This window comes from Callionymus lyra, chromosome 6, assembly GCF_982586985.1.
Source record: "Callionymus lyra chromosome 6, fCalLyr1.hap1.1, whole genome shotgun sequence".
In the NCBI taxonomy this organism is placed as follows: Eukaryota; Metazoa; Chordata; class Actinopteri; order Syngnathiformes; family Callionymidae; genus Callionymus; species Callionymus lyra.
This window is the reverse complement of record NC_141823.1, coordinates 13,263,441-13,289,904: the sequence shown is the minus strand read 5'-3', so window position 1 is coordinate 13,289,904 and position 26,464 is coordinate 13,263,441. Positions and strand designations below refer to the sequence as shown.

Genomic DNA, 26,464 nt, shown 5'->3' with positions numbered 1-26,464 from the left:
GATTAGCTAGTTGAAGTTAGCAAGTCATTTCAAGCCTTTTTCTGATGATCTAATCTAGTGTCTCTGAATATTCTTCAGCACATCTGGAAGTGGAAATATTGTGTTTAGCCAAACGTCTCTTCTAATAACATCATCATTCACAGAAACAAGATTTGAAAATCCTTCTCACTGAGTGGATTGACATGAAGCGTCTTGTATGTTTGCATCAAGAAGGTCTAAGTTAACAGGACGCAGCAAACGTCCTTGACTGGTGTGTGTGTCCTGCCGGTCTTCAGTCCAGAGCTGCCGTCCTGGTCCTGGTGAAGGTCAAATGTAAACTCAATTTAAGAACAAGTCTAGACAGAAAACGCATCCGACATGTTTGATGGAAGGATACAAAGTGAGCCGTGTTCAGGTCAAACTGTCGTTTTTTAAGTCGCCTAAAAAAAATGGTGAATCTTCCCAGAAGCTTCTGGATTTGAACAGTAATCCAACACATTTGGATTTAATTTGAAACGTCAAATTGTTGCATCACAAAAAATAATTTGAAGCTGCTGTGAGGAACCAGTTTATTCTGTTTCTCCTCCACAGAAGAGGGACAACGTTACTTTTTGTTTATTTTTATTTTATTTTGTACTTTTCAGTTTCCAAAAATCGTAATTTGATACTTTTTCAAGCACCTTTTATTCTGTCAAATATATTCTTATTTTCATTCCTCTGCTCTTGAATCCCCGATCCTCTCTGTTCTGCCATTTTTGTGTTCTTGGATTATGCGGCATTATAATGAGAAGTTCTTCTGTGTCTTCTTGTTTATTTTGTACTACAAGAAATATGTAAACACGTATGTTTTCCAGAAATATCAAACAAAAATGAATAGATCAAGATCCTATGTCTAGCGTTATTATGTTAATACAATATCTAACATTACATTTATTTATTTTTAAATATATATTTATAATTCCATTAAAATAAATATATTAAAGTTTGTTTTGAGATATGTTAGTGTTATATTCACAACCATGTAGTTTATATCCTTCTCTTGAATCAAAACAAATGTTTAATTTCTTTTTTTAAATGCGATACAATAATAATGTATATAATATAAGAATAACTTTTGAATTATGACTCCATTTTGCTCTCAGGTCTCCATCCGTTTCCTAACGTTACACGATGTTAATAACTGTTTTTTCATTTTTAATAATGTATTTATTATTGAACTACTGTATAATTAATGTATAACCTATTGTCAATACTGTTTAGTAAAATACTATGTACCGTTTTCGACTCCTGTTCACACCAATGCTTCCCTCAAACCAACTCTGTGTGTTTGAATAAGTCAGTTCTTCAGCTCAGTGAACACAGAAGAACAGAGGGATGAGTCGACCTCATCAAATACATGTTGGTGATCCACACTTTAACTCATTGTTGGTATAGAAGTTCATAGGTCAAGATGTATGATACGAGATTCTGACAAAGAGTATCATGAATACTTTTTTGTTGTTGTTTGGGTTCCCTATGAATTTAGGCCATTTTCATCTCACTTTAGTTGAACTACCTGTTCTATCTTAACTATATACTCAAAATGATTTGAATAATAACATTTAATGTGATGAACTTTTTCCTTAACCATCCGACAGAAAATCAAATGGAGGGAATATCATGTCAAGGGCGGCAAGTTTGAAACCCCTAATTTAAAGTTTGTTCATTTGATGCCGAGAAAATGAGAAGAAGATGGTTTCAGAGTCAAAAGGTGAACAAGTACATACATGTAATTGTCCTGTTATCATGTTAAACCTGCTGACTCAGGACTCTTTGATGGGTTACTTGAATCCATCAAGTTGTGACCTCGCTCCTCCTCATTGTGCTGCCGCGTATCAAAGAGAGTGAAGGAGATCTGGAGAATCTGTTGACTGCAGTGTTTGAGGGAAAATGAGAAAAAAAAAGTTGAGCCCATTTGGAGCTTTGGACGAGAGTGCAAGGTGGGCATGAAGGATGATGATGTTGACCCTGTGATCAGGTGAGCGCGAGGAGGCCCGAGGACAGAATCCCCTCTCTGCTGCCCAGGCTGGAATTTTGTGCTGGAGAAGTGTTTAAGTTTGCCAAATCCCAATTGGGCTCAGTGGGGAGTGTCTTTTTTCTCTCACCCACAGGTTTAGGAAGTAAGACTTCAGAGGAGGGGGGGGTGGGGTGGGAGGGCATGGAGACTTGCCTTCCTGGTGGAGGTGAAGGTAAGCTAGCAGGGTGGTGGGGTGGTGGGGGGGTTAAGATAGAGAGCCGTGGCTTTCTGAGTGGGAATTATCCATGACACCTGGACTCTGGAGCTACAACCCTTAAGCACCTCATTTAGGATAAATTCTACTTGCAGTGTCGTCGGATTCTTCGCTTTCAATCTCAGCAGTTCTGAGCGACCTCGCTCCTCATTAGAATATTCCAGCCGTCAATACCAGTGAGTGATGGAACATTGTTCTGGAACAAAGTCAAAGAAAAGGTAAAAAAAATTTGATCAAACAATATTGGTTGATATGTTTTATTTGCAGTTGTTCAGGTCAGAAACAACTGTTAAATAATTGTAATAATTGTAAAAAAAAAATCTGTATTTATTAATTTCACTTTTCCTTAAAAAAAAGGATTAAGGAGGACATTCAAATATATTTAGTGTATATATTTTAGTTCTCATACTGACCAATGCATAATCTATTAGTGTGACTTAACAGATCTTTATGTGAAGCCAATAAAGACGCCTCTTTGAATATAATACAAGTTTAATCTAATGGTTGCATGTGTTTAAGAAAAACATTCTTAGTCTGAGCTCAAACTAATGAGGCTTTACGATGCCATGTCTTTTTGCTTTTTAGGCAAAATAAGAAGATGTTTACGCTCTTACTTTACTGAAATAAAAACAAGCAATGACTGATTCTGCCTTTGGTCTGCCTGCATTAAATCAGGTTGTTTTTTCCATTCTTCATAAAAAAAACTTTGAACATCCTACCTTTACTCTCTAGCAGATATATTTGTCCAAAGTAACTTGCAAAAAATGCAATAAATAAGCCTAACCTTTTTTTTTTTTTGCTGTGACTTTATGGCATATGTCAGTTTCGTAATATGTATTTTTCTTGTGGCTTGGTTACAATGTGAATCCATAAATGTAAAATAAAATAAATAAATAAAAGTATTGGTCAATCTTGGTCAACAGCAACAGCAAACAATCAAAACAATCAAAAATTAAATAATAATCGGACGAAAACAGTTTCTGAAAAGGGTTGAGCTGTTTGGGGGAGGTCCGCTTTCACTCTATGCTTTTCTGGGTACTATTTTTGTTAGCAATGAGACCATTTAACCCTTGTGTCTCAGGGTCAAGGTGACCAGGGGGCCAGAAACAAAAATGTGTTTGAGGTATCCCTTGTTTTTTATCAGAAAGGTTGTGTTTAACACAAGGGTTAAACTGGTTCAATTATAGATTTTTATTCCTAGTTTCCCAGTTTATTTTTTACTTGATTCAATTTCTTACAAACACAAGCTATATACAAAATAAATCCTATTCTGTGCAAAAACACAATCAAACTAAAGTGTGAATTATAAATTCTGCTAGAAATTATATTTTTCAAAATAAGCTTCATATTGGAGTCACACACTCGCAGTTTAATCTACAGTTAAACTCTTGGTTGTTTTCAGGCTGTGGGAGGAAACTGGAGCGCCCGGAGGAAACCCACGTTACACAGCAGGATCCCAGCGTGAAGCTACAGCGCCACCCACCACGATGAATCACAAGTTTTAAACACAACGTTTTTTTGTTCTATTCCCTCGATTTCTTTCTTCCGTTGTGAGGTCACTGATCTCTGTTTGTGACCACGGTTCGCAGGAGAAGCTCTCGGCCTTCTGTCGGTGCCGTCGCCGCACAGGGTCGTGACAACGAGATAATTTTAGCAGAGAAAGATTCCCCCGTCCGGCTATTATTCTCCGAAGAGTTAAGCCTTGATACATTCTACTCCTCCCTGCGCACACACGGACAAAAAAAAAAAAAAGGTGTTGTCAAGTTATCTGTGACCTGTGGTGAGAGCAGGAATAGCTGCTGTGAAAATCAATCTCTGCCTCTCTTCTCGCCTTGAATAGCAGCGGAGCAAACAAACAGACCTAAACAATACGATATATACCACATATCAATTACACTAAATGCCTCAGTATCTATACTTCACCGTCCCAGACACACACCGGTTACAAGGCGCACACGCTGCTGTAAGACGATAATGGCGCTGCATTGTTCCTCGCCATCTGGACCGCTGATAAGACCCGCCTGTGCATAGTTGATAATGAGAACAGGCAGTGGAAAAACCCAGTGTTAAACATTTCCTTGGCCCATGAAAAAGGTTCCATTAAGTCCACTGACCCCAATTGAATATTAATGAGCTAATTAACGGATTTATTGTTGTGCGCAATTCCTGGAGGGGCCATTTTTTTTTTTTTTTTTTTCAAGTACCATTCTTTTTTTTTTTTTTTTCTAATTATTTTCTGTACTTTTATAATTGAATCTTTGTAGCTGCCAGCGTTCTGTTTGTGCCTCGGCAACGGGGAAAAAAGGGAAAAGCTGTCGGCGTTTGTTTGCACTTTTCCTCCGCGAGCGACTGCGACAAAAGTGAGCTGTTTCATAGTTTTTTCGCCACACATCAATCACCGACCTGCACCCCCCCCCCTCTCACACCCCACCCCAAAAAAAACTGCACTGTAATTTATCTTGTACCTACAGTGAGTGATGATCAGGTGTAAAGTTACAGAAGTGAAATTTTGTTTGTTTGCTGTTGGCTGGATCTGGCGGAGGGTTTGACAAAGGCTTACGCGGGCAGCAGCAGCTGGGCTTGAAAGATAGCATAATCAATTGATGTAGAGGATGCACTGAAGCAGCGGAGGACAGTCTGCTGCCGCTAACCTCCCAATAATAACGCTTTTAATGGCCGCGGTCGAAATGAAGCTTTCGACGTTTGTTCCTGTCGCCCACCATTCTAAACAGCTGACGGGTCTACCGGCAACGATGCGGCTTGACCGTTTAAAGGAGGGGTGGATGTTCCTCAAGACGTTGTGGGGATAGCAGGATTTTTAACTTGAAAGTACAGACACTTCTGTCGAGAGTGAGCTTTTTTCAATAACTGAGAAACTAACTAAAGTAAAGAAATAATTAAAATGTACATTTGTCATGCTTAAGGGCCGACCTAGACAAAGTGCAGCCCGGGGGCCACATGTAGCCCTTTGACTATATTTACGTGGCCCTCATGAAGATCATGTAGAAACTCTCAGGTTAGGAATATCACTTTCCTAAGCTTTGGAACGATCTTCCTCTCTCTTTGCGCTTGATGGATCTACTGACTCCTTTAAGAAACATCTTAAGACGTTTCTATTTGTTCAGGCTTTTCCTTGATTTTCTGGAACTCCTGTGTTGTTCTCAGTATTATCTTGATCATTAAAGTATATACTTTTTTGAGTATTGTTTTGATTGTTTAAGCGCTTTGTGACCCTGGTCTCGAAAAGCGCTATATAAATAAATATTACTTACTTACTTACTTACTTACTTACTTACTTACTTAAGGCGGTGAAAGAGATATCAGAGATCAGAGTTGGTTTAAAGTCACAACAATTTTACTTGCAAGGAAAGTTTAATACAGAACCTTCTCATCGAGTGTCTAATTTTTACTCTGAAGTAAAAAGGGTTTCGGTCAAAACAAAGTTTACAACCAGAAAAACACAGACTGGAATAAATGACAGCTGCTCTTCAATGAGTAAAGAAGGTTTGTGACATTCTTGAGCTTCGAACACATTTAATTTTCAACACAAGCAATGATTAACATGTAAATACCTGTGGTTTAGCAAGCGTTATAACACAATCAACACACTAGCTAAATCATTTTCCATCAGAAACTAACAATATTTCTATATGTTTTTATTATTCAATACTAGTTTTTAAATATGACTATGGTTTGGTGGTTGGAGTATTTATTGCCTATCAAGATGATGTGAATATATTGAAAAAAAGAAATTGAAGAAAAAGTGATTTATATCAGGTTACCAAAAACATTTTTTTTTTAGAAATTAGAATGAAGTAATCATTTTAGCAATGTTTTTTCTTGATGTCCCCTCACAACAGCCACTGTCTAAATGTGGCCCTTGAGGAAATTACATTTAGTTTGGTTTGGAAAATTAATAAAAAAATGTATACAATTATTCAAATTAATTAAATAATTGAATCATTTCACCAGGCTGCTTAAAATAATCAGAAAGTATTTTCTAGAATCACAACGTTCCATAAGTGATTAAAATGTTTTATTTTGTTCTGTACTTCTCTGTTGGATCTTTCGGTCAAGGCTGGTTCCTGAGCTCCACAGCTCCATGAAATCAGGCTGATAATTAGCTTTTGTTTACTTCCTGGTTGCCTTCCTTTATTTTAGGACTTCCCTTCGTATCATTATTTTCAATCTTATTGTGTCTCTTTTCCTGTTCTTGGGTCTTTCCCTAGCCCCCCAGGGAGCACAGGAAAGAAAATCATCTTGGAATCCTGACATCTTGACATGTCAAGATCCCAACATCCCAAGATGCTGACATCCATATATTCCGACATCTCAACTTCCTGAGATCCTAAGGTGCTGACATCCCTATATTCCATTAATCTAACATTCTAGGGTCCCAAGATCCTGACATTGAGACGTCCATAGATTCCGAGTTCCCGTCACTAGGAGATCCTGACAAAGATCCTGAGATCCCGTCATACCAAGATGCTGAAAAAACAACATCCAAAGATCCCAGGATCAGGACATCCGTATATTCCAACATCCTAACTTCCCGAGATCCTGACATTCCGACATTAAAAGATTCCGAGATCCCGTCATCCCGAGATCCTGTAAATCGATATAAAAACATCCCGAGGTCCTAACGTCTGTATATTCCCACATTCCAACGTCCAGGTCCCGATGCCCTGACATAGCGACATCTAAAGATCCTGTTGTCCTGAGATCCTGACATCCTAAGATTCTGAAATCCCTAATTCCCAATATCCTGACATCCCCGAGATCCTGAAATCCAAAGGTCCCAACAAATGAAGATCCCGACATCCCAACATGTTTCAAAATCTAAAGATCTTGATATCCTAAGATCGTGACATCCAAAAATCCTTTCAACACGGATATTCGTCAGAATTGAACTGCAGTGAAGGATTGTTTCTTTTCTTCCTGAAGCTCTGATATAAACTTCCATTTTTATACATTTACTTTTATTAAATTGTTTTTCTTTCAGCATCGATTTCGCTCTTCTTGGGATGAATTGCTGACCTTTATGATCTCTGCTTGTTCTGTTAAACCTGAGGAACGAGGCCATCACTTCAGAGGTCGTGAAATCAACAAGCATCATGGGAGATGTAGTTTTCATTTCAAATTGATTAATGTGTTTTTTATTTTAGACACACTAATATCAGATATGGCTGAATCAAAATAAAAGTTGAAATTATTAATTGAGTTTGATGCTCATTTCAAGTTCTGTACAAATACTATTTGACTTAAATGAATAATACTTTTTTACAGAGTTTACCTGAATGCCACGTGGGGCGGCCATTTTATATTAGGAAGCAGAAATTTCCGAGCTGCTCTCAAATGTACCTAAGTGAGAATAAGCTCCGAAAGAAGGAACGAGTTAGTTTCCGATGTATTGGTTGTTTTACAAACGTAGACACTGTTGTTACAAATTCAACTGGAGGAACTCCTGGTGAGAAGGTCAAGATGTTCTGGTGAGTCGGCCATCTTGTTTTGTGAATCACTTGTTGTGTTGCTGTTACAGAATGCATGTGAATATGAGTTGTTAAGATACACTTTAGTTTGTGACTCTGGTTCAGTGAGAGCCCGCAAGTCGTGTTGACGCTACAATTATCTAAGAATACTGAGAGAAAGTAATGATTCTGATTTCAACAACTCCTGGAGTCAAACGACAGCGTTTAAAACCCATTTCTCTCTCTTTTCTTTGACTTATTAAGCTTTTATCAGACGTTTAAGCGACTGAACAAACTTCAGCTCGTGTGTAGGTGTTGGAATTTCAATCTTCTCTTTAAATACAGATGACGAATCACAAACCTTCAACCCTTTCAATAACACAAAAGTAATTATTATTACATTTTGCTGTTTGCCATCTTCGCCTAACTCTGTTTCCGCGTGAAATTCAATTCAACTTTAATAAAACCATCCATTTCTTTTTTTTGCTAACTTTGCTGCTTTAACTTAGAGTAATGAACTCATTTTGCTGTTGTATGTAGATGTGCTCTCATTACAATAATTTTGCCTGATTTGCTCAGTAGCCCATAATAAGAGCAACGCCCTGCAGTCACAGACAGGGTTATTATGCGATACATCACAAAGTGCATTAGGTTAATAAAGGCTGTCAACAATAGGCTCGGGAAGTTTGTGTGTGCGGCAGGTTAATATAGCACCTTGGAAAGATTGACGGGGAGTGTCCGTGCTATATTGCTGCTTAACACAAACTAAATTTACTTCCCCAAGAAGTCCTCCCTGCAGACACACATTACTTATTCCTAATAGACACAGATGTGTTTCACATCGGATCAGTTATTTCAGTCCGTCGTCATGTCTGTTGAGAGTCGATTCAATCTGCGTTCAGATAATTAGTCATGTCTGGAGGGCGGGTGAAGACCTTCCTGAACCTTCCTTCAAATAAACATTCCATAAGGGAGTTGACTGATGTGTTTCCACTGTGTTTGTGTGCGCGGCGTCGGACTCGCAACCTCGTCTGGGTTTCATCTACATCGACCCCGATGCTTCCCTGGAGAGCTGGGAATAAATGGTGTGAAACGGTTTCTGTTTACATTTTGATTGTAATATAGTGGAAAGTAGTGTGTTTTTCTTGTTCTTGTCTTTCCACCAAACTGTAGGTTCTATCAGTTTTTTTTACATCCAGGCTCTTTTAGTGGTTTTTCACTCGACTAAATGCATTTTATTTTTGTTTAAATCAATTAAAAATACTGATATTTCACACTAGTTCTCATCAAGAAAACAAATATTTCAGTTTATTCTTTAATTATAACCACAACAAGTTGCCAATATTTTCTCAAATCACTGTATCATGAAACGGTGTCATCGTTTTAAAAAGGCCACTAGGTGGCACTGTCTGCTTTATAATATTTGCTTCTTATCTGCTAATTCAGTGAAAACTGCCCCCATGTACAAACTCAGAGCGCCATCTAGTGGCCGTTCAAAATGAAGACACTGTATCATGATACACTGTCCTAACAACAAAGCTTTTTCATCAAATCTTCACGACTAGAGAATAACTCCCATGTTTCAATTTATTTATGGAACATTTTGTCTATTAACATTTTTTAAAGCCTTGATTTGTTGGTTTCATTCAGTTGTTTTACTACTTTTTTTGGTGAAAGGAATTTTTGGTTGTGAATTGTAAAAATGTATTTTTACAGTGGATACTCAATATTTTCGACCTCGAACAAATGGATTCAGTGAAGCGGGAGTTGAGAGGAGGCGGAGCCTGATAACAAACTAAAAGCATTTTGTAACCTGTCAAAATAAAACAGTCACAAAACAATCATAGTCATAAGGCCTGTCATGTATATATTTTAGGACAGATAGACAAGATAACACAAATTAAAATCACCCTGAGCCCAAACAAACAACAGAGCAAATTAAATTAGAATGAACAACGATACATTTGGAAATAAATATATAAATAAAATATGAGTAATAATAAATGAATCTAAAATAATATATATATTTAAATAAATGATGTTTTAAGTGTGTACAAGAGATTAAATCATCAAACAGCTAAATAATAGAGCGTTAAAACAGAAAATAAACAAAAATACTAGTGAATAAATTGATAAATATGTCTTATGATATAAATATTTTTGTAAATCTTTGTGTTCCTGTAAAAAAAAAATCCATAAATGGATGTTTTAAAGTAAACCTTCATTTTGTGGCTTTGACCGTTTGCGTGCAACATGTTGACCAAATGAAAAACATACATGTAAACGACTGAATTTGATCCACTATGGTATAGATAACAAGTAGATGTAAACATGAGATCCGTTCTCAAGGTAGTCTAGCCTGCTATCGAACTGAACTATCGTCCCAACGAGACGCTCTTGGAGAGGGTTTCACGTCCATGTCGGACCGCAGACCTCTGTGATAATGCACGGTAATTGTTCTTGCACAGCACATGTCCGAGTGGGTCTCCGTGGCTACATGAATCTTCAAATGCAGTTTGTGAAATAGCTTCCTGAAGAGGGTAATCTTTCGTAACAATCAATTTCAATACATCGCCCGTCTGTCTGGCACTAATAGCTTGTGTGTGTGTGTGTGTGTGTGTGTGTGCGCGCACGGTGAGACATGTCTGGTAAATATACACTGTTTTCCTTTCAAATGTCTTCTAATATGCATGGAGAACACAGAAACACACTATGACGGAGGGCTGAGGCTTCAAAGCTGGAGAAGCAATTCACTTCACTTTCTTAGTCAAAGAAATGAGAATGGGGCCATTTGTGGCTTTCCTCCCATTAGCCAGATTGAATTACTGTGTTTTACTTTTAATGGCCATCTGTTCTGGTTTAAGTCATATTTCTAAATCTGTCATGTTGTGAGTGTGTAAGTGTGCGGAGCACCATTGTAATGGGGACATTTGTGCTCCTCGGAAAAAACAAAAGGATGTGTAAAGACTGTGGTGAAATATGTGATCTCAGTATGAGGTCTGCAAACAAGCTAATCTAGCTGTTGACGAAAACACATTTGTTCCTCCGTTGGAAGGGTTTCTTAAACGAGTGCGACCTGAGAACGACTAGATACACGAGCAGATGTTGATTTCCTCCTCAGAGAGGAAGAGGAGAAGCAAGTCTCAAGTATGTGAACATGGTTCTCGCTTCAGTATTTGTGTTTTCCTGATGAAGTTTTGACCTTTAAACGTGTGTCATCTCATGACGCCTCTAACAAAGAGAGATGACGACTACATGAGGACAGTAACGACACTTGACGAGATATAATAAGGCTGTTGGAAAGAAGAAAAAAAAAGTTGCAGGATGGAAACCTTTATTAATTTGGCCATCATGACATCAGAGCCGATCAATGAATCTGTATGTTGATTATTTTCCTGACATTTTATATTTTTGTTGTCTTTCCATGTTTGTGTTACTCTATCTCCTTCAACACAACTATCTACAGTCTCTCTAATGTATTTATTTTTTTATTTTTTTAAAGGATTACTAATGTGAAAACCTAACGTTGCTGACTCACTTTCATGTTTCAAATGTTGAAGTCTTCCTCTCCAAGATTTAGTAAGTTTTCATGTTTTGAACTTATTAATTTATAAAGTTTTCACCCGTCTGAAATCCCGTCGAGCAAGATGTTACAACAACGGAATCTATTGTGACTTAATAATAGCTCTTCTTCAAGCCAGCTGTAATCGCTTTGTTTATACAACGAGTCCCTTGAAGATGGATACTTTCGGAATTGATGACGGAGGGGGACAAACCTTAATGTTTGACCAATCACAGGAAAATGGGTGTGGTTATGGTAAACAACATTTAAACTCTAGAAACGCATATTTTCAGTGGGCGGGGCTTAAGATCCTTTTATAATATTAATATTTCAATAAAAAGAGTGTTTTGTACAAACAGACACTGATGATACAATAGAGTCCAACATCTATTTAAGACACACTTAAATCAGCACATTAGTTGAACTTTAAAGAAAAGTTACTTGACATTTTGGTCGTCGTGGCATTATTCTGGTTGTCATTTTGCTACTTTTTCTTGTTTCATTTATTGTTTCTGTCTATACATGTATATAAAAAGCAGGATATCTCAAGAGTTATTAATGGAATCAGATTTATTTTTATTGCTATTATCAGTGAAGGTTCCACCCATTAGTAATTTTCTTTGGTATAGTTGCGAGACATTAAATAACATCTTAAACATAGATAGATAGATGGATAGATATAAGTTGTTTTTTAGCTGTCATCAAAATGTCGACTTTTTCCGTTTTAGTTTTCCTTTGCCACCATAAGGGCCACATACATAGAGTCATGGGGACTTTTATCGGCCCCTGCGTCGCCCTCTTCCTCGCTCTTATTGTGTGTGCTGTGCTAGCGATTTCCACGGAATAAATAACTGTATATGCCATGTACATGCCATTAAAATCGAATTTTTATTCCACATGCAATTTATTTATATGGATCATTCGACAGTAACAAAATAAATTAGAGCATTTTAGCAAATAAGCTGCTTGGTGGAGGTCTGCGCTCGCTCTGTTGGCTTTTGTTGTATCTGTGTGGCTTGTTTCTGTGTAAAAACAACGTGGATAATATGAGGCGTTCAGGGTCTGAAATAGGTTTTCTTAACGTCGACATACTCCAGACATCTTCTTGTGGTGACACTTAAATTAAATTAAATTAACATTCATTCCTTGATCTTTTTATACACTGGCACCATATAATACACTTTTTCTTGGAGGAGCTTCGAGAAAATGTCAGCGTCCTTCCGTGGCATTGCCGTGTTGGAGGAGCATGAGAGGAATAATCTACTTCCCTGCAGAGAGTCTCCAGGATCACCTCTTTGAGCCCAGCTGGTCCTGCACTGTCACCGAGCTCCACGATTGAATTGAATGGTCCAGAGATTACTCAATTATTTCTATATATCAGCGGGTCCACGGCAGACTAAAGGCCTATTATTGGACAGAGTCAGACCATAGGAACTTATTACATGTGTGACCTTTTAAAGCTTTTTGCTATGATGGATCTCAGGTGGTGGAATCAATTCTGTGCCCAAAGCTTGATGCTCGCTCGGTCGTCTTGTAAAACTTGGGATGGACAATTAAAAAAAAAAAAAAAAACGTTGAAATGGAGCAACATCTGTTTGTCTCGTGAAAACGGGCGGGATTTTAAAGTAGCGCCAGATCCTTTGTGCCCTTACCTTCCCCGAATTAAAAAGAGACTTTGAAATGCGAGGCTGGAGGAAGTGCCGGAGTTATTGTGCTTAATCAAGGTAGGAACACAAAGACGGAGGCTCGTTCCCCAAAGGTTGACTTCAAACGCAGCGACTCACTTCGCGAGCTATTTAATCAGTTAAAACACAGATGGCGGCTCGCCGCAATTAATTAATCATATATGAGGCTTCCTGTACCTGCGCTGCCGAAGTATGTCAGCGCAACAGAGATCTCACGTTTTATTGTGTCACCGGAATAATTGGTGACTTATTCAACGTCTGCTTGACTCACTTAAAAGGATGGTTCAGCATGAAATTCAAATATCATTTTCTTATCACCCTCTTTTTTTCCACTAAAGGTTGGGATTATTTAAAGAGTAATCTGCCTTTTTTTTGGAGTCATAGGCAGAAATGTGTTTTCATTTGAAGGTTGCCAACGACGGACATTTTTCTTTAACCTTCAGATCCAAAAAGACACTTAAAAACATTCAAATACCTCCAGACGTATATAACGTCCATCTCTTGTTAGACAAGAGAAATTATTCATACTCATTTTTAATGGATCTATATTTTTAAGATTGTTTGTGGAAGAAGCTAAAATGCTAACATGCTACACAAGAAGAACTCGGGTTAAAGCTTGTGTAACTCGCATGCATTCTCAAATGGTTCACTGCTTTACAGTACACTGTAGAACAGTGCACTTACTTGTGCAGGGTTCAAATTTTGAAAGGGTATTATGTCTTAAACAAACACTGCCGCTACACACTTACTGAAAATGAATCGACAGCTATGCTAATGCTAATACTAATTGAGACCGGCCGTTGGAACCCAACACGCCGACACTTGACAGAGCTTTTCGGCAATTGAAGCAAGTAATTCAGTTGCGTTTCGTTGTGTTATGACTGTTGTTGTGTTGTTTTGTGTTAAAAAAATGTGTGTTTTCTCGATTGTATAGTACGCCGGTATCTGCTCGAAGAAGTGTTGTCAGTGATGTAGCTTCCGTTTAAGCGTCATCTACGTCATCAAGATGGCGGCCGTTGAGGGTGGAAAGTGTCCATAGATCCACCTTCAATTTTCAGGCCATTTGAGTGCGCCAATTGAGTGCCTATTGCGTGCAAAATTTTCGCACACTGCTCATTGGGACGCACTTATGCACTCAAAATATTAAGTGTTAGTGCAGAAGTGCATGATTTAGGACATACTCCTAATGTCTATTGTCTACACACTTGCGCGATATTTACCGTGTTCCCGATGTAGCATGTTTTTGCCTTTTTATGTCTTTTCGCATGAGAACAACAGATTACACTGAAATTCTCCCACAACTTAGTCAGCATGAGGGTGAGTAGAAAATTGGTTACATTTTGGGTGAACTATCACTTTAATAATGCGTTTAAACCATTCTTACGATGTGGAAAGATCATTGGAATTCTGTCTTTTCGTTAACGATATAAAATCACACAATTACTACTAGAAATACTACTATTTATTATACCTTTAGTTTGACATTGTATGGTCATGATAGCACCACGTCCTGACTTTAAGTGTTCCAGACCCCAGACTTTAAAACATTCAACTTAACTTGCCTGTTGTTTCTTTACTTTTGTTATTTTTCAAAGGTTTTTTTTCCGCTGAAATATGATATATATATGATATAAATAATTTAGCTCGATTCCCTGAGACTCCTGTGTTGTTCTCGATGGTGTCTTGACCTTTTAGGCATATTGTTTTGATTATTTATTGTGACCCTGGTCTAGAAAAGCGCTCTATAAATATTACTTACTTACTTACTTATTAATATTTTGAAAATAATCCAAATCCAAATCTGTCTTTGTTGGGCACCTCTTCTTCTGTCCATGACACTTTTCTTTTGCAACTTTTTTGTTTTGTTTCCTTAAAAATAATTAATCTTTTTTGGCATTTCTGGATCAGTTACGTGTTCCTGTAAAACACATGACCCATTTAGAGATATTTTCCACCTTAATTTGTTACATCAACGATAAGAAAATCAACTTTGATTTACACTTAAAATACATGTATTTTACTTAAAAACAGAAAAACAAACATAGGGGAAAAAAGTAAATGCAAATATATTAACTGCTTAGTAGTTATCTAGTAACAAACAACAAATTGACAGTTTACATATAAAGAAAATGTTATTTATTTTGTATTCCTTCATTTATATTTTCCTCAACAGATGTTTACATTTTGGTTTCCTTGTGTACGATAGTTTAATTCGGATTTAAAAATGTTTTGTCATTCACTTGTATGGCTTCTCACTGCTGCTGCTGAACTAGCAAAAGAAAGAAAGAAAAAACAACGTCTCTCTTGATTCATTGTCGATGCTAGCTTTTCAATAACGTTGTTTAGCCTCCACTGCCACTGAAATAGTTGATGGTTCAATCGTCAATATGTTAACGATCATCATCTACACATTTTTAGTATAAATGTACATATTTCTCAACTCTATCAAAACCGTTACTTTGACGCTTGGGAACATTTGTTTTCTAGGCTGCCTGTTGTACTAATGACTAGATAAATGTAGTATTTTTACTTCCTTATTTACAAAAATAAGGACTATTTTCAGATGAGTGTTTTAGATGTTGAATTAGGACTGGCTACAGATTGACGGTGGACAGTGAAGAAGAGCAGAGAGTAGAAGGTCTGCACAATATTTTAAATATAAATTGAGGTGCTGATGGCAGGAAATGCTATGTGGGGATTATTCACAGTTATATAATATTCTGAAGAAAACCAGGCATTTCTCATTTTGGCCACTTATCCCTCATTGTAAAGGTCTGTATATTGCATTGCTGGTGCAGCAGCTTAGGGGATACATTTCAAAGCGGCAAATAAAAATTGGCTAAACTTCCGAAATTAGCACTTCAAAGTCAAACATGATTTGCAGCTGAGGAAGGGGTGAATGCTGTGTGACTGTGAAAGTGTTTGTAAAGAGTGTGTGTGTGTGTGTGTGTGTGCGTGTGTGTGGCGGGGCTGCTGCTGATGTTCAGAGTTCAGCATTAGGCCTTAGAACCAATTTCTAGGCAAATTGGTTTCATTTAAGAATGAGATCACAGAGTAAGCAAAACCTCTTTCAGGGCAAGTTCATGCATCTGTCGCCATTTATTTCATTTTTCTATGCGACGCTCGGCACAAGCTGTTTATTGGTGGAATACGATTAATCTTGGACTCCAACTGTGTTTATTTGTTGACGCATTTTAATGCATTAAAAACAATCTTTCTTTTTGTCCTCAAGCATCACTTTTGTATCTAAAACACATCACTCTTATATATTTGCCTAAAAATAATTGGAAAAAATATCATAATAATAATATTGAAAAATATAATTTAATTTCTTCTATAAATTAAAAATAATTGAGCCGTATTCCGGAGTGGATAACTCAATATATATATATATATATATATAATTTTATTACATTAAAGGGATTTCTGCAGAAATATCTATACATGTAAATATATTTGCTATTTTTGTATATATTTATATGTATATAGTTGTAGAGATCTTTGAAAAAAAACAAACATGGATAAATCATCTCGTTTTTTTTTCCAACATTAGATTTTATTTTGAAAGAGAAACGTTTATTTAAGAAATAATATTCAAGAAACTATTTGCCCAAAACATAAAAGGACATTTTAAAAACAATATAATATATCTGAACATTTTAATATGACTTGTAGATTTTGCATAAATACTAGCAAATGGGAAAATAAAAGGAAAACAAAGGTAAAACATATATAAATTGAAATACTAATGAAAAAATAAATAGTTATTTTACTCTCGCAGTATTCATTCGTGACTCTTCAACACCTTCCAAACCACTTGAATGATGGTTGAGATGGTTGCGATATTTGGGAGAAAATGGATGAATGTTCCGAGTCAAAATGGATCAGTTCAGTGCAAAGTCTGACCTTGTAAAGTTGCATTTAATGTATTTTTTAAATCTTCGTCAACATTGCCAGTCGTAAGCAATAAAATACACGCAGGGTTATGGCGGTCGCTGGTATTGGATGCAAGTAAAAACAGTTTTTACTTTTACTTTTACAACAGAAGAAGTGACACGGAATGAACTTTAAAACAGAAAAATGGATTTTGGATGGAATTAAGAGTGCTCTAGCTAAGAATCATGGGAACTCTGTACCTGCCCCTCGTCACGACGGCCAATTTCCAGCGTCCAGGCAGGAAGTAGAAATGTGTTTGCTCCCAGGTGGGTTTGAATAAATGGTTCGGTTCCATTTCAAGAATGTTTATTTCCTCCGATGACTTCAACATTTCAATGTTTATGGACATCCAGAGTCACTTCTGTCAACCCTTGTTCAAGTTCCCTCTGGCAGAGAAGGTTACGCTATTTATTACACTCTTAAAATATCAAGCAATTACATTTTTTGGACTGTTCTGCCAGACACAATCTTCACACCTACCTCATCCTACCGGGACTCATCGACCAAACCCGTCAACTGGATCTGAACATAAAGGAAGTCAGTAACAGGTTTTTAGAAGAGTTTTTGAAAGAAAGATTTTCTACTGAATGTTATGTATAGTTTGTCTTTAAATAAATACAATATTATAAACTTGGTATAGGAAGCCATGAAGCTTTCTTTTTTTATTACTATTGTATTGTATTACGCAGTTGCTAAATGTCAGATAAAACGTCTCTTCTACTTTGTGTTTTGTGTACTGTTTTAATGCCAGATGTCTAAACAAAAACTGAGCATTTTGAATGCTGTATAATGACAAGTACTCTTGAATCAAGATCTAAGAACTATTTTTAAATGCACAGTAAAACTGGTGTTTGGTAATAAAACATTAAAAACTTCTTGCACAGAATACTTTTTTTTAAATTTGAAGGGTACGTTTATTTTTTGTTTGTTGTACATTAGGCTTGTAATTAAAACCAAGTGAGTCTATGGAGACCAGAGTGTTGAGACCATGGGCAGTGAAGGCTACACTTACCTTGTCAATAAAACCTATAAATAAATATGCAGCATGTAATTTAAACATGCTTTTGCCTGAGAAGAATAACAGGCAAAATATATTTAATTAAAAATAGTATATATATATATATATATTAAATATAGTGAGGTGAGATTGTGGGGGGCATTTTTTCAGCATAAAGAAATGTATGTTTTGTGAGGATTTAAAAATCTTCTAGAGAAACAAAACTAAATTAACTTTTTCATTTGACAAATTAATATATTTGGCTTCAGAATGGGCTGCCTGTGAAAACACTCAAGTGTACCAGAAATATATCAAACCTGATACAAACAAGAAAATGATTATCTGTTTAAAAAAGTCTAAAATGAAAACAAAGGTATTGGAGGAAGGGAACAAATAAGGTTCAAATCTCAAATCATGTTACAAATTCAAATCTCTATTGGCTTTTTTTTTATATTCATTTATTCGTTAGGATTTTAGATGATTGAGTTTTGGGCAGTGAAGGCGACACTTGCTGAGAAAAATTGGATTTTGCCTAAGAAGAAAAACTGGAAAAATACCTTTAATCAAGTTCGCTGTATATATAAGCTACCACAAATATGAAACACTTTTCAAACAACTTTTCAAACATTAAGTCTTATTTTATACTTCTTAAAGTATAAATGTAATTGTTTGACTGACAAAATATATCTTTCATTATTATATGGCCCATCCTTCGGGTCACCTTGGCCCCTAGACAACACAAGGGATAGCACAAACACATTTGTAATTAGGCCTTTGGGTCATTCTGACCGTGATATAACACAAGGGATACCACAAACGCATTGGTTTCTCGACTTCGGGACACCTTCACCCTGATGTAACACAAGGGTTATGACAAACGCATTTGTTTTTGGGACTTTGGGTCACTTTGACCCTGATGTAACGCAAGGGACACCACAAACACATTTGTCTTTTGGACTTTGGGTCGCCTTGACCCTGATGTAACACAAGGGATACCTCAAATGCATTTGTTTTTGGGCCTTTGGGTCACCTTGACCCTAGACAACACAAGGGATAGCACAAACACATTTGTAATTAGGCCTTTGGGTCATTCTGACCGTGATATAACACAAGGGATACCACAAACGCATTGGTTTCTCGACTTCGGGACACCTTCACCCTGATGTAACACAAGGGTTATGACAAACGCATTTGTTTTTGGGACTTTGGGTCACCTTGACCCTGACATAACACAAGGGTTATGACAAACACATTTGTTTTTGGGACTTTGGGTCACTTTGACCCTGATGTAACGCAAGGGACACCACAAACACATTTGTCTTTTGGACTTTGGGTCGCCTTGACCCTGATGTAACACAAGGGATACCTCAAACACATTTGTTTTCGGGACTTTGGGTTGCCTTCACCCAGAGAAAACACAAGGGATACCACAAACACATTTGTTTTCGGGACCTTGGGTCACCTTGACCCTGACATAACACAAGGGTTATGACAAACACATTTGTAATTAGGCCTTTGGGTCATTCTGACAGTGATGTAACGCAAGGGACACCACAAACACATTTGTCTTTTGGACTTTGGGTCGCCTTGACCCTGATGTAACACAAGGGATACCTCAAACACATTTGTTTTCGGGACTTTGGGTTGCCTTCACCCAGAGACAACACAAGGGATACCACAAACACATTTGTTTTCGGGACCTTGGGTCACCTTGACCCTGATGCAACATCAAACTAGCATTAGCAAGATGGCGTTAGCAGGCCAAGATCATGTCTTGAACCGCTTTCTTCTCAAACCACCCCGAGACCGAGAGAATACCGGGACCAAAGACCTCAGACTCCCGAAGACCGGGTCTTCGAGACCCATAAATCTACGGTTCATTAACGAGCCACGAGACACTCATCCCTTCTCCCGGCGTATTCCCCGGACCCGCATGACTTTGAGCGCGTCTTTCATCTGCGCCTCGACGCGCCTCCGCCTCCCTCCCTCTCTCTCTCTCTCTCTGACACGTATGTGTTGATTTTCGGTCATAAACGACCGAGGATCCGCTGACATCTGTCCCTGTGTCGCCCGTGAATGTCTGCCTGGAGAGATTAGACTTCACAGAATCCGGGCCGATAATGAGCGAGTGGGAAGGGCACTTTTTAACACCCCCGTGTGTGCGGCATATGACACAAGCCAAGCTAATTAAGCAGATGCCATAATGCGGGTAATCAGGAACACAGAGGAGGTTGGAGGATTCACAACTTGAGTTATAACAGCTCAACGTTTGGTGCTTAAGAACTTTTCTCCGCTGTCGGGAGCAGATGGGAACGCCAGGCTGCCGGACCGCCGCCTTTACGAGCCCCCCCCCACGTTATATATACACACCGTCGGGATTTCAGATATCTAACCTGAACGACTGTCTATACGGAGGGATTGTGTTGACAAAGCTCGTATAGTTGTGTGTGTGTAACCGGGGTGAGGTGGGATTCTCATTATTTTTTCCAGAAAATGAGCAATCAGCCATATTGCATGGTGCCTGCTTGTTTCCCCCTCTGTAAATCAATCCAGGAATTGCAATTAAAATGTTCTCTTATGTGGTATAATTGATGTCTACCTAATCCTTTATTTCAACACCTGCCTGTGAGTGTGAATTTTTAATGAATTCCTAATTAATGCTCTTTTTTTTTTACGTGGAAGCTAAATCGTATGTGTGCCCCTGCTGCTGGGAGGAGCGCCTGCAGGATGTTGCACCTGCGGTGGATTCCAAACTCTGCAGCATCGACGGAAAAATACCACCAGTTTAAACCAGTTTAAGTTGCGATAACGGCCGCTATGCTAAAAAAACAACCGTCTCGCGGCAGGGGGTGGGATTCTAGAAGAAATGATTAGACTAAAGGCTTGAACTCTGGTTGAAGAAGTCGAGACTTCAGCTGGGATTTGATCCGTCGGCGAGGGTCTCGGAAAAGAATCTCTAAAACGATCGTGTGAATTACTGACGCAAGGCGAACAAAACACTGGAGTAAAAGATGTCACGCATGAGGCTAGACGGCGCGTGATGTCGTCATTTTAAAGTCGACACTACTGTATATTAACTGTAAGTAAGGAATTATTATTTGTAAAGCTCTTTTCTCAGACCAGACTTTTAAAAAACAATATACAGTTAAAATACATGCTTTAAAAGGCCAAGACTCTTAAGACAAACACAGGAGTCCCAAGAAAATTTAGAAGAAAGCACAAATAAGAATATCTTAAGATGTTTCTTGAAGGAGTCAGTAGATCATCAAACACAGAGGGAGAGGAAGATCGTTTCAAAGCTTAAGAGCAACAGCCTGGAAGGATTTCTCTCCTCTGGTCCAGAAGCGTGTTCAGGAACCATCAGTAGATTCTGATCCACAGACCTCAGAGCCCGAGCTGGGGTGTAAGGCTGGATCAGATCACTGATGTAAGGAGGAGCCTGACCATGAATAGATCTGAAAGTAAGAACCAGAATTTTAAGATTGATCCTGAAAGAAACTGGCAGCCAGTGAAGAGTTTTAAGGATCAGAGAAATGTGAGTTCTTCTACTAGAGCAGCTCAGAATTCTCGCTTCACAGTTTTGTATTAACTGCAGGCGAGACAACTGCTTGTTTTCTCACTTGCTATTTTGTCATCGGACCCTAATATTAATTTGTTTAATAGTTCATCAACAATTCATATTCCACTGCTGTTCTACTCACGCTCATGTCCACCAAGGTTTGGAATTAATTTCAGAGTAATCTGTGTTTTTGGAGTTAAAGGCAGAAATGTATGTTCATTTGAGGGCCGCGAACGGAGCTCATTTACTTCGACATCCTCGTACGAAAAGATGCACTTAAAAACATAGAAATACCTTCATACTGCTCGTCTGTAACATCCATATTGCATTGAAGCCTTGACGTGAGAAATTGTTCCGAAAAATTAAATAAATCGATTTTTTAGGCTTGTTAGTTGCAGAAGCTAAAAGGGCTAACATGCGACACAGACATGTTTATACACAGACTAGTACTTCTCTTCTATAGAGCACAAAACAACATTATAAAAAGTAGTTTTAGTTGGACTATAAGTTGTGACTTTGAAGAATTTAGTTTGCCTGGAGTACACAAGCTACGAGCTAAACTACTTTTCGTAACAAGAAAAAAAGATGACAGAAATGCTAATGCTAATATTGAAGAAATGTGTGCTCTCTGCAAAGAAAAAAGGTTGAAAGAAAGAGGTCTTAAATCACTCATATGTCATTCCTGAACGGTTAATATATATATATATATGTAAAAAGTCCTTAATGAAAAAAAAATGAACATTAAATTCTTTAAATTAAGGACTTATGAATAGATCTTTGGTGGCAGAAATGAAAAAAAAACTCCTTCTTTTAAGAGTCATTCAAATCTTTGTTGACTTTTTTTTTTATTTTTCATGATTATTTCAGATTATTTCAATCAAATCTACCGTAAATATTCAATGTAAAATGTTTTACATCAATTTAAAATATGTTATATTTAATTATTTATGTTTAGTTTTTGACTGACCTTAAAAAAATGTCACTTTGAGGTTAAAGCAATATTATATGGTCCCTTACTGTATCATTGTAAATACTCCATAAATAATAATAATAGTATATAACTATTCAGCCTTACAAGTGTAGTTGTTTGTGTAGTACTTCCTCTGCTCCTGCAGGGACAACGTGAGCAAAGTACCATAGAAGAAGACATAAAATATCACATTGTTTTATAATAACATGTGAGTGTTTTGGAATTCAGTTGATGTTGGTGTGGCCTCTATTTTGAGGAGCATTTTTAGGATTGAGGTGTTATGAGCACATTTAGTCATTTATTGACTTTGAAACCATATGCTAACATGCTAACCAGAGGTAGCATTTCCTAATAAGAGCAGCTGTTTTCATGCCTTTCACTTGTTTTATTGTTATTACTGTTATTAACTGTTTTTATTTTGTGCTATAAATTCTGTCCTTGCAGACGACCTTTTTTTTTCCTGCTCCTGTTGTTTTAAAGTGCTACATAGATAAAGCTACGTTGGGTTGAGTAGCTATCTGGTTTGGTACTGTGTATTACCGTAAAGCAGGGACGAAAAGCTCAATCGTAAATTTGGGAAGTATGAGTCGCTTCGTTCGTGACAACGATAGTCTCTTAAACACCAGTATCTTTATCTCAACATTGACATGAATCAACTTTGTGGCATGTGCTCTAATATATAACGTCTAGTTCAACGATTAAGTGGTAATATTTAATAATAAGTCAGATAAGTACAAGATTTGGGGGGAAAAAAGTAGCTAGCATTTTTTGACAATGTTTTTTTTCCTGGTTTTGTTGCGTGAGTCAGTGTTGCCGTCGTGTCATCACGGTGACATGAGTTTTCATTTAACTACCAGAGACGCAGACGCTGCAACCCCTCGATACATTCATTTTTACTTTGATTTATTTGATCACACAGTCAAAGACGAGTCCATGTTTCTGGAAATGGTTTCTCTCATATAATGACCTTCAACTTCACGACACAGTTTTGGAGAAGCATTCTTTTATTCCAAATAAAAATGATGATTTCTTCATTTTTTTTTTCTTCTTTTTAAACAGCATTTCTAATTCCATCCGAGCTTTTGTAAAATGTAATAAAACTTGTTTTGTTGCATCACGTTTTTTTTGAAAGAAGGACTTCAAATATATTTTTTCTCTTGCAAGGCGATTACAGCGTTGCAGTTTTCGGAGACATGATTACACATCAACCCCCGGCGGGTCGACCTCTCCGACAACTTTGGTTTTTTTGGTACAAGAGAGAAACTCAATATCAACATTTAAGAATCTTTAATTCACACTAGTAATAAAATTGCATTACATTTGATAAAATAAATGTTCCAGTTTATATATACAGAGAAACGAGACTGTACATACCCTCCGATGAACCATTTCTAAAAGGAAAAATCCCAAACAAATTTCACAAAAAACATACAAGCAATACAGTGCTCAGCTAAGCAGGCACAACTGTACACAACTTTGTAACTGCTCAGTGTTGGGGTGTGGGAGCGGCAAAAAAATACATTTACAATAGAGTCCTCAGGGACCAATAAAGGGGTCTCAAAAAGTATTGCAGGCAAGCAGACAGACGCTTGTCTTTTTTCCAAGTGCAGAACATCCATCTTGTGTGAGTTTGTGTGTGTGTATATGTATGTGTGTATGCGTGTGTGTGTGTGTGTGTGGACCCGATTGTGTCTGCCGCGTGGTTCCGACTATTGGACCTGTGTCTCAAAGCTCCCGTTCAGCTGACCCTCCTCATAGTCCATTTGACACAAAATCATGTTGTTTTTCAGGAAAAACTTGTCTCCCACGCAGAACCTGTTGGCAAAGCAGAAACACACATTTTTTTTAAAAATCGTGATTACAAAGAGTCGCATAGTTGCTACACAGTGGATGATACAACTGCAACATCAACAAACCCTCAGAGCATTTCACTCACAGTGCCACCTGCAGGAGCTGGTGTGTGTTACACCCAACTTTGATTTAAAAAAACACTCAACCCTGTAGCTCTGTATCAGTAATCAATTGATGAGGACGTTCTTCTTAAAAGCTTCTTTATCTTCCCCATCAGCGGTTGCCATGGCGAGTCAGCCTCCTCTTAACCAACATGCCATGTGTATCGTCCCTCGTCACTCATCTTCATGTCCTAAATTAATACAAATTGGTTTTCTTCATCCTTTTTATCCTTTTTTACCCTCCGATAGCTGCATTTCTATCATTGTTTGTCCAAATTATTAGTGAACTTGCTTTTTATTTAATGATCATTTCTGTGTTTCACCAATAGATACATCTGGAAGTCAAACTATTCTTTTATTTTTCTTCCCAATTTCCCGTCTTCTCTGGAGTTAACCAGAAATAAATAGTATTTTAATTTAAAATGAATGTATATTAAAAGAAGTATTTTGTCATTATAATGAGCAGCAAACAACCCACGTTTTTAATATTTGGCCAAAACATTAAATCACATGAAAAAAAAAGAATTAAAAATGGCTTAAAATACTGAAAAAATTCTCAGGTGAAATTTAAAATATTTAAAATAAAATATTATAAATACACTTCAGTTAAAGTTGCCTTTGAGCCTTTAATCTACAGTAATAGTGCAACATTTTGAATGTAACTGAGTATAAAAGTACTTGTTAAAGTGCAATACTATGATCTAGTATTGCTGCATCATAATAGTTTAGCATATATATATATATATATATATATATATATATATATATATATATCATATACAGTCACTGAAAATATTTCCATTTCTAAAACTGTCCACCTATAACTTCTATAATTATATCAGGTTTATCGTAAAAAACACAAAATAAAGGGCAACATGAACACCAGATTTTTTTTTAAACAACCAATATATATATATATATATATGAAAAAAAAAAATATTTAAAGGAAGAAAAAAACATAATTCTAAGACATTTGGTTCGTCAATACAGCGCCACATACAGGCCTGTCAAGTTCACTAAATCGTCTAAAGTCATTTTCGGAGCTTTGTGTGTGTGTCTAAAAAAAGCTCCATTTTTAAGGATCACTTTTTAAAATGGTGAGGGAAAAAGATCGTATTGGAAAAGAATCATTTTCGTACGGAGTAGACTTGACTCCTCAAATCTGTCAAACATTTAGGAAAATGAACGATTTGTTCTACTTTCACCAAACACGATGACAGATGTCACCACGGAGTCTAAGAGGAGAATTTAAAATCGTCTCCATTTCTTTTATTTCCGAAGACGGTTGGAGATAAAAAAAAGCCAGCAGAACTCTGCGGTTCCACATACGCGTCGGATTAAAACGATTTACAAAGACGGCAGACATAAACGCCCACTTGACTCACGAGGAACAAACGCTAACCTTGCCTCAAGTTTCCCTCAAACTCCATGACTTTTTAACAGTAATCTCGTCCTCTAATGCAATTTTCGGATCGGAAAACTAGAACACAGCAGCTTCCAGGGGGATGTTTGCGTGTGAGAAAGTGCTTCATAATGAGAAGTTCAGATAAGAACACGATCCTGGACCGTTTGGTCCCCAGTTATACACCAGCCTGGTCTAAAAAAGACTTGGTCACAGCAAGACCGCTCCAGGTTAGACCGTGTCGGCCCGACTGAGGAGAGAGACGACCGTCATGATTCCCTCAGAGCAGCTGTTCACTATGGTAACTGAAGCCGGTCTGCAGAAGGTTAATGGGCTTCTGCTGTGTCGGAGAACAAGGTCACAGCACCCCTGACAAGCATGCAAAGGACGCTCGGGCTTGGAAAAAGACCAGCACCTTCGCCAACAGCATTAACGAGAAAAAGACTCAATTTGGGGTTTGGCTCCTTAAATGTTAATGAAATATCATTCCTGAGGTCGCCTGGACGCTCCGGGTTTTTAATGAGACACCGTTTGACGGAGCAAACTGTACGACCAAACAAATGTTAGGAGATTTCGTAGTAACAAAACTAATATGTTCTCGGTTTGTTTGGGACCAAATTTTGGGTTGTCGTCTGGAAAAAGAAAGTCTGTTTGTATTTCTTTAAGATCAGCCCAATCTTTAGT

The 26,464-nt window shown here is 37.4% G+C and overlaps 1 protein-coding gene across 2 annotated transcripts in view; it reads right to left on the bottom strand.

Moving 5' to 3' along the window:
* Nucleotides 1-26,464, bottom strand: part of lmo1 (LIM domain only 1) — a 138,559-nt gene that overhangs the window by 87,847 nt on the left and 24,248 nt on the right. The window contains exon 4 of one of the 2 annotated variants that reach the window (XM_087793755.1): nt 24,109-24,241. In XM_087793755.1, the coding sequence (XP_087649881.1) occupies nt 24,136-24,241 (106 nt within the window). In that variant the 3' untranslated portion in view covers nt 24,109-24,135. Of the gene's footprint in view, nt 1-24,097; nt 24,242-26,464 lie in introns of those variants that run through there. The other variant, XM_087793754.1, reaches the window with a different exon arrangement.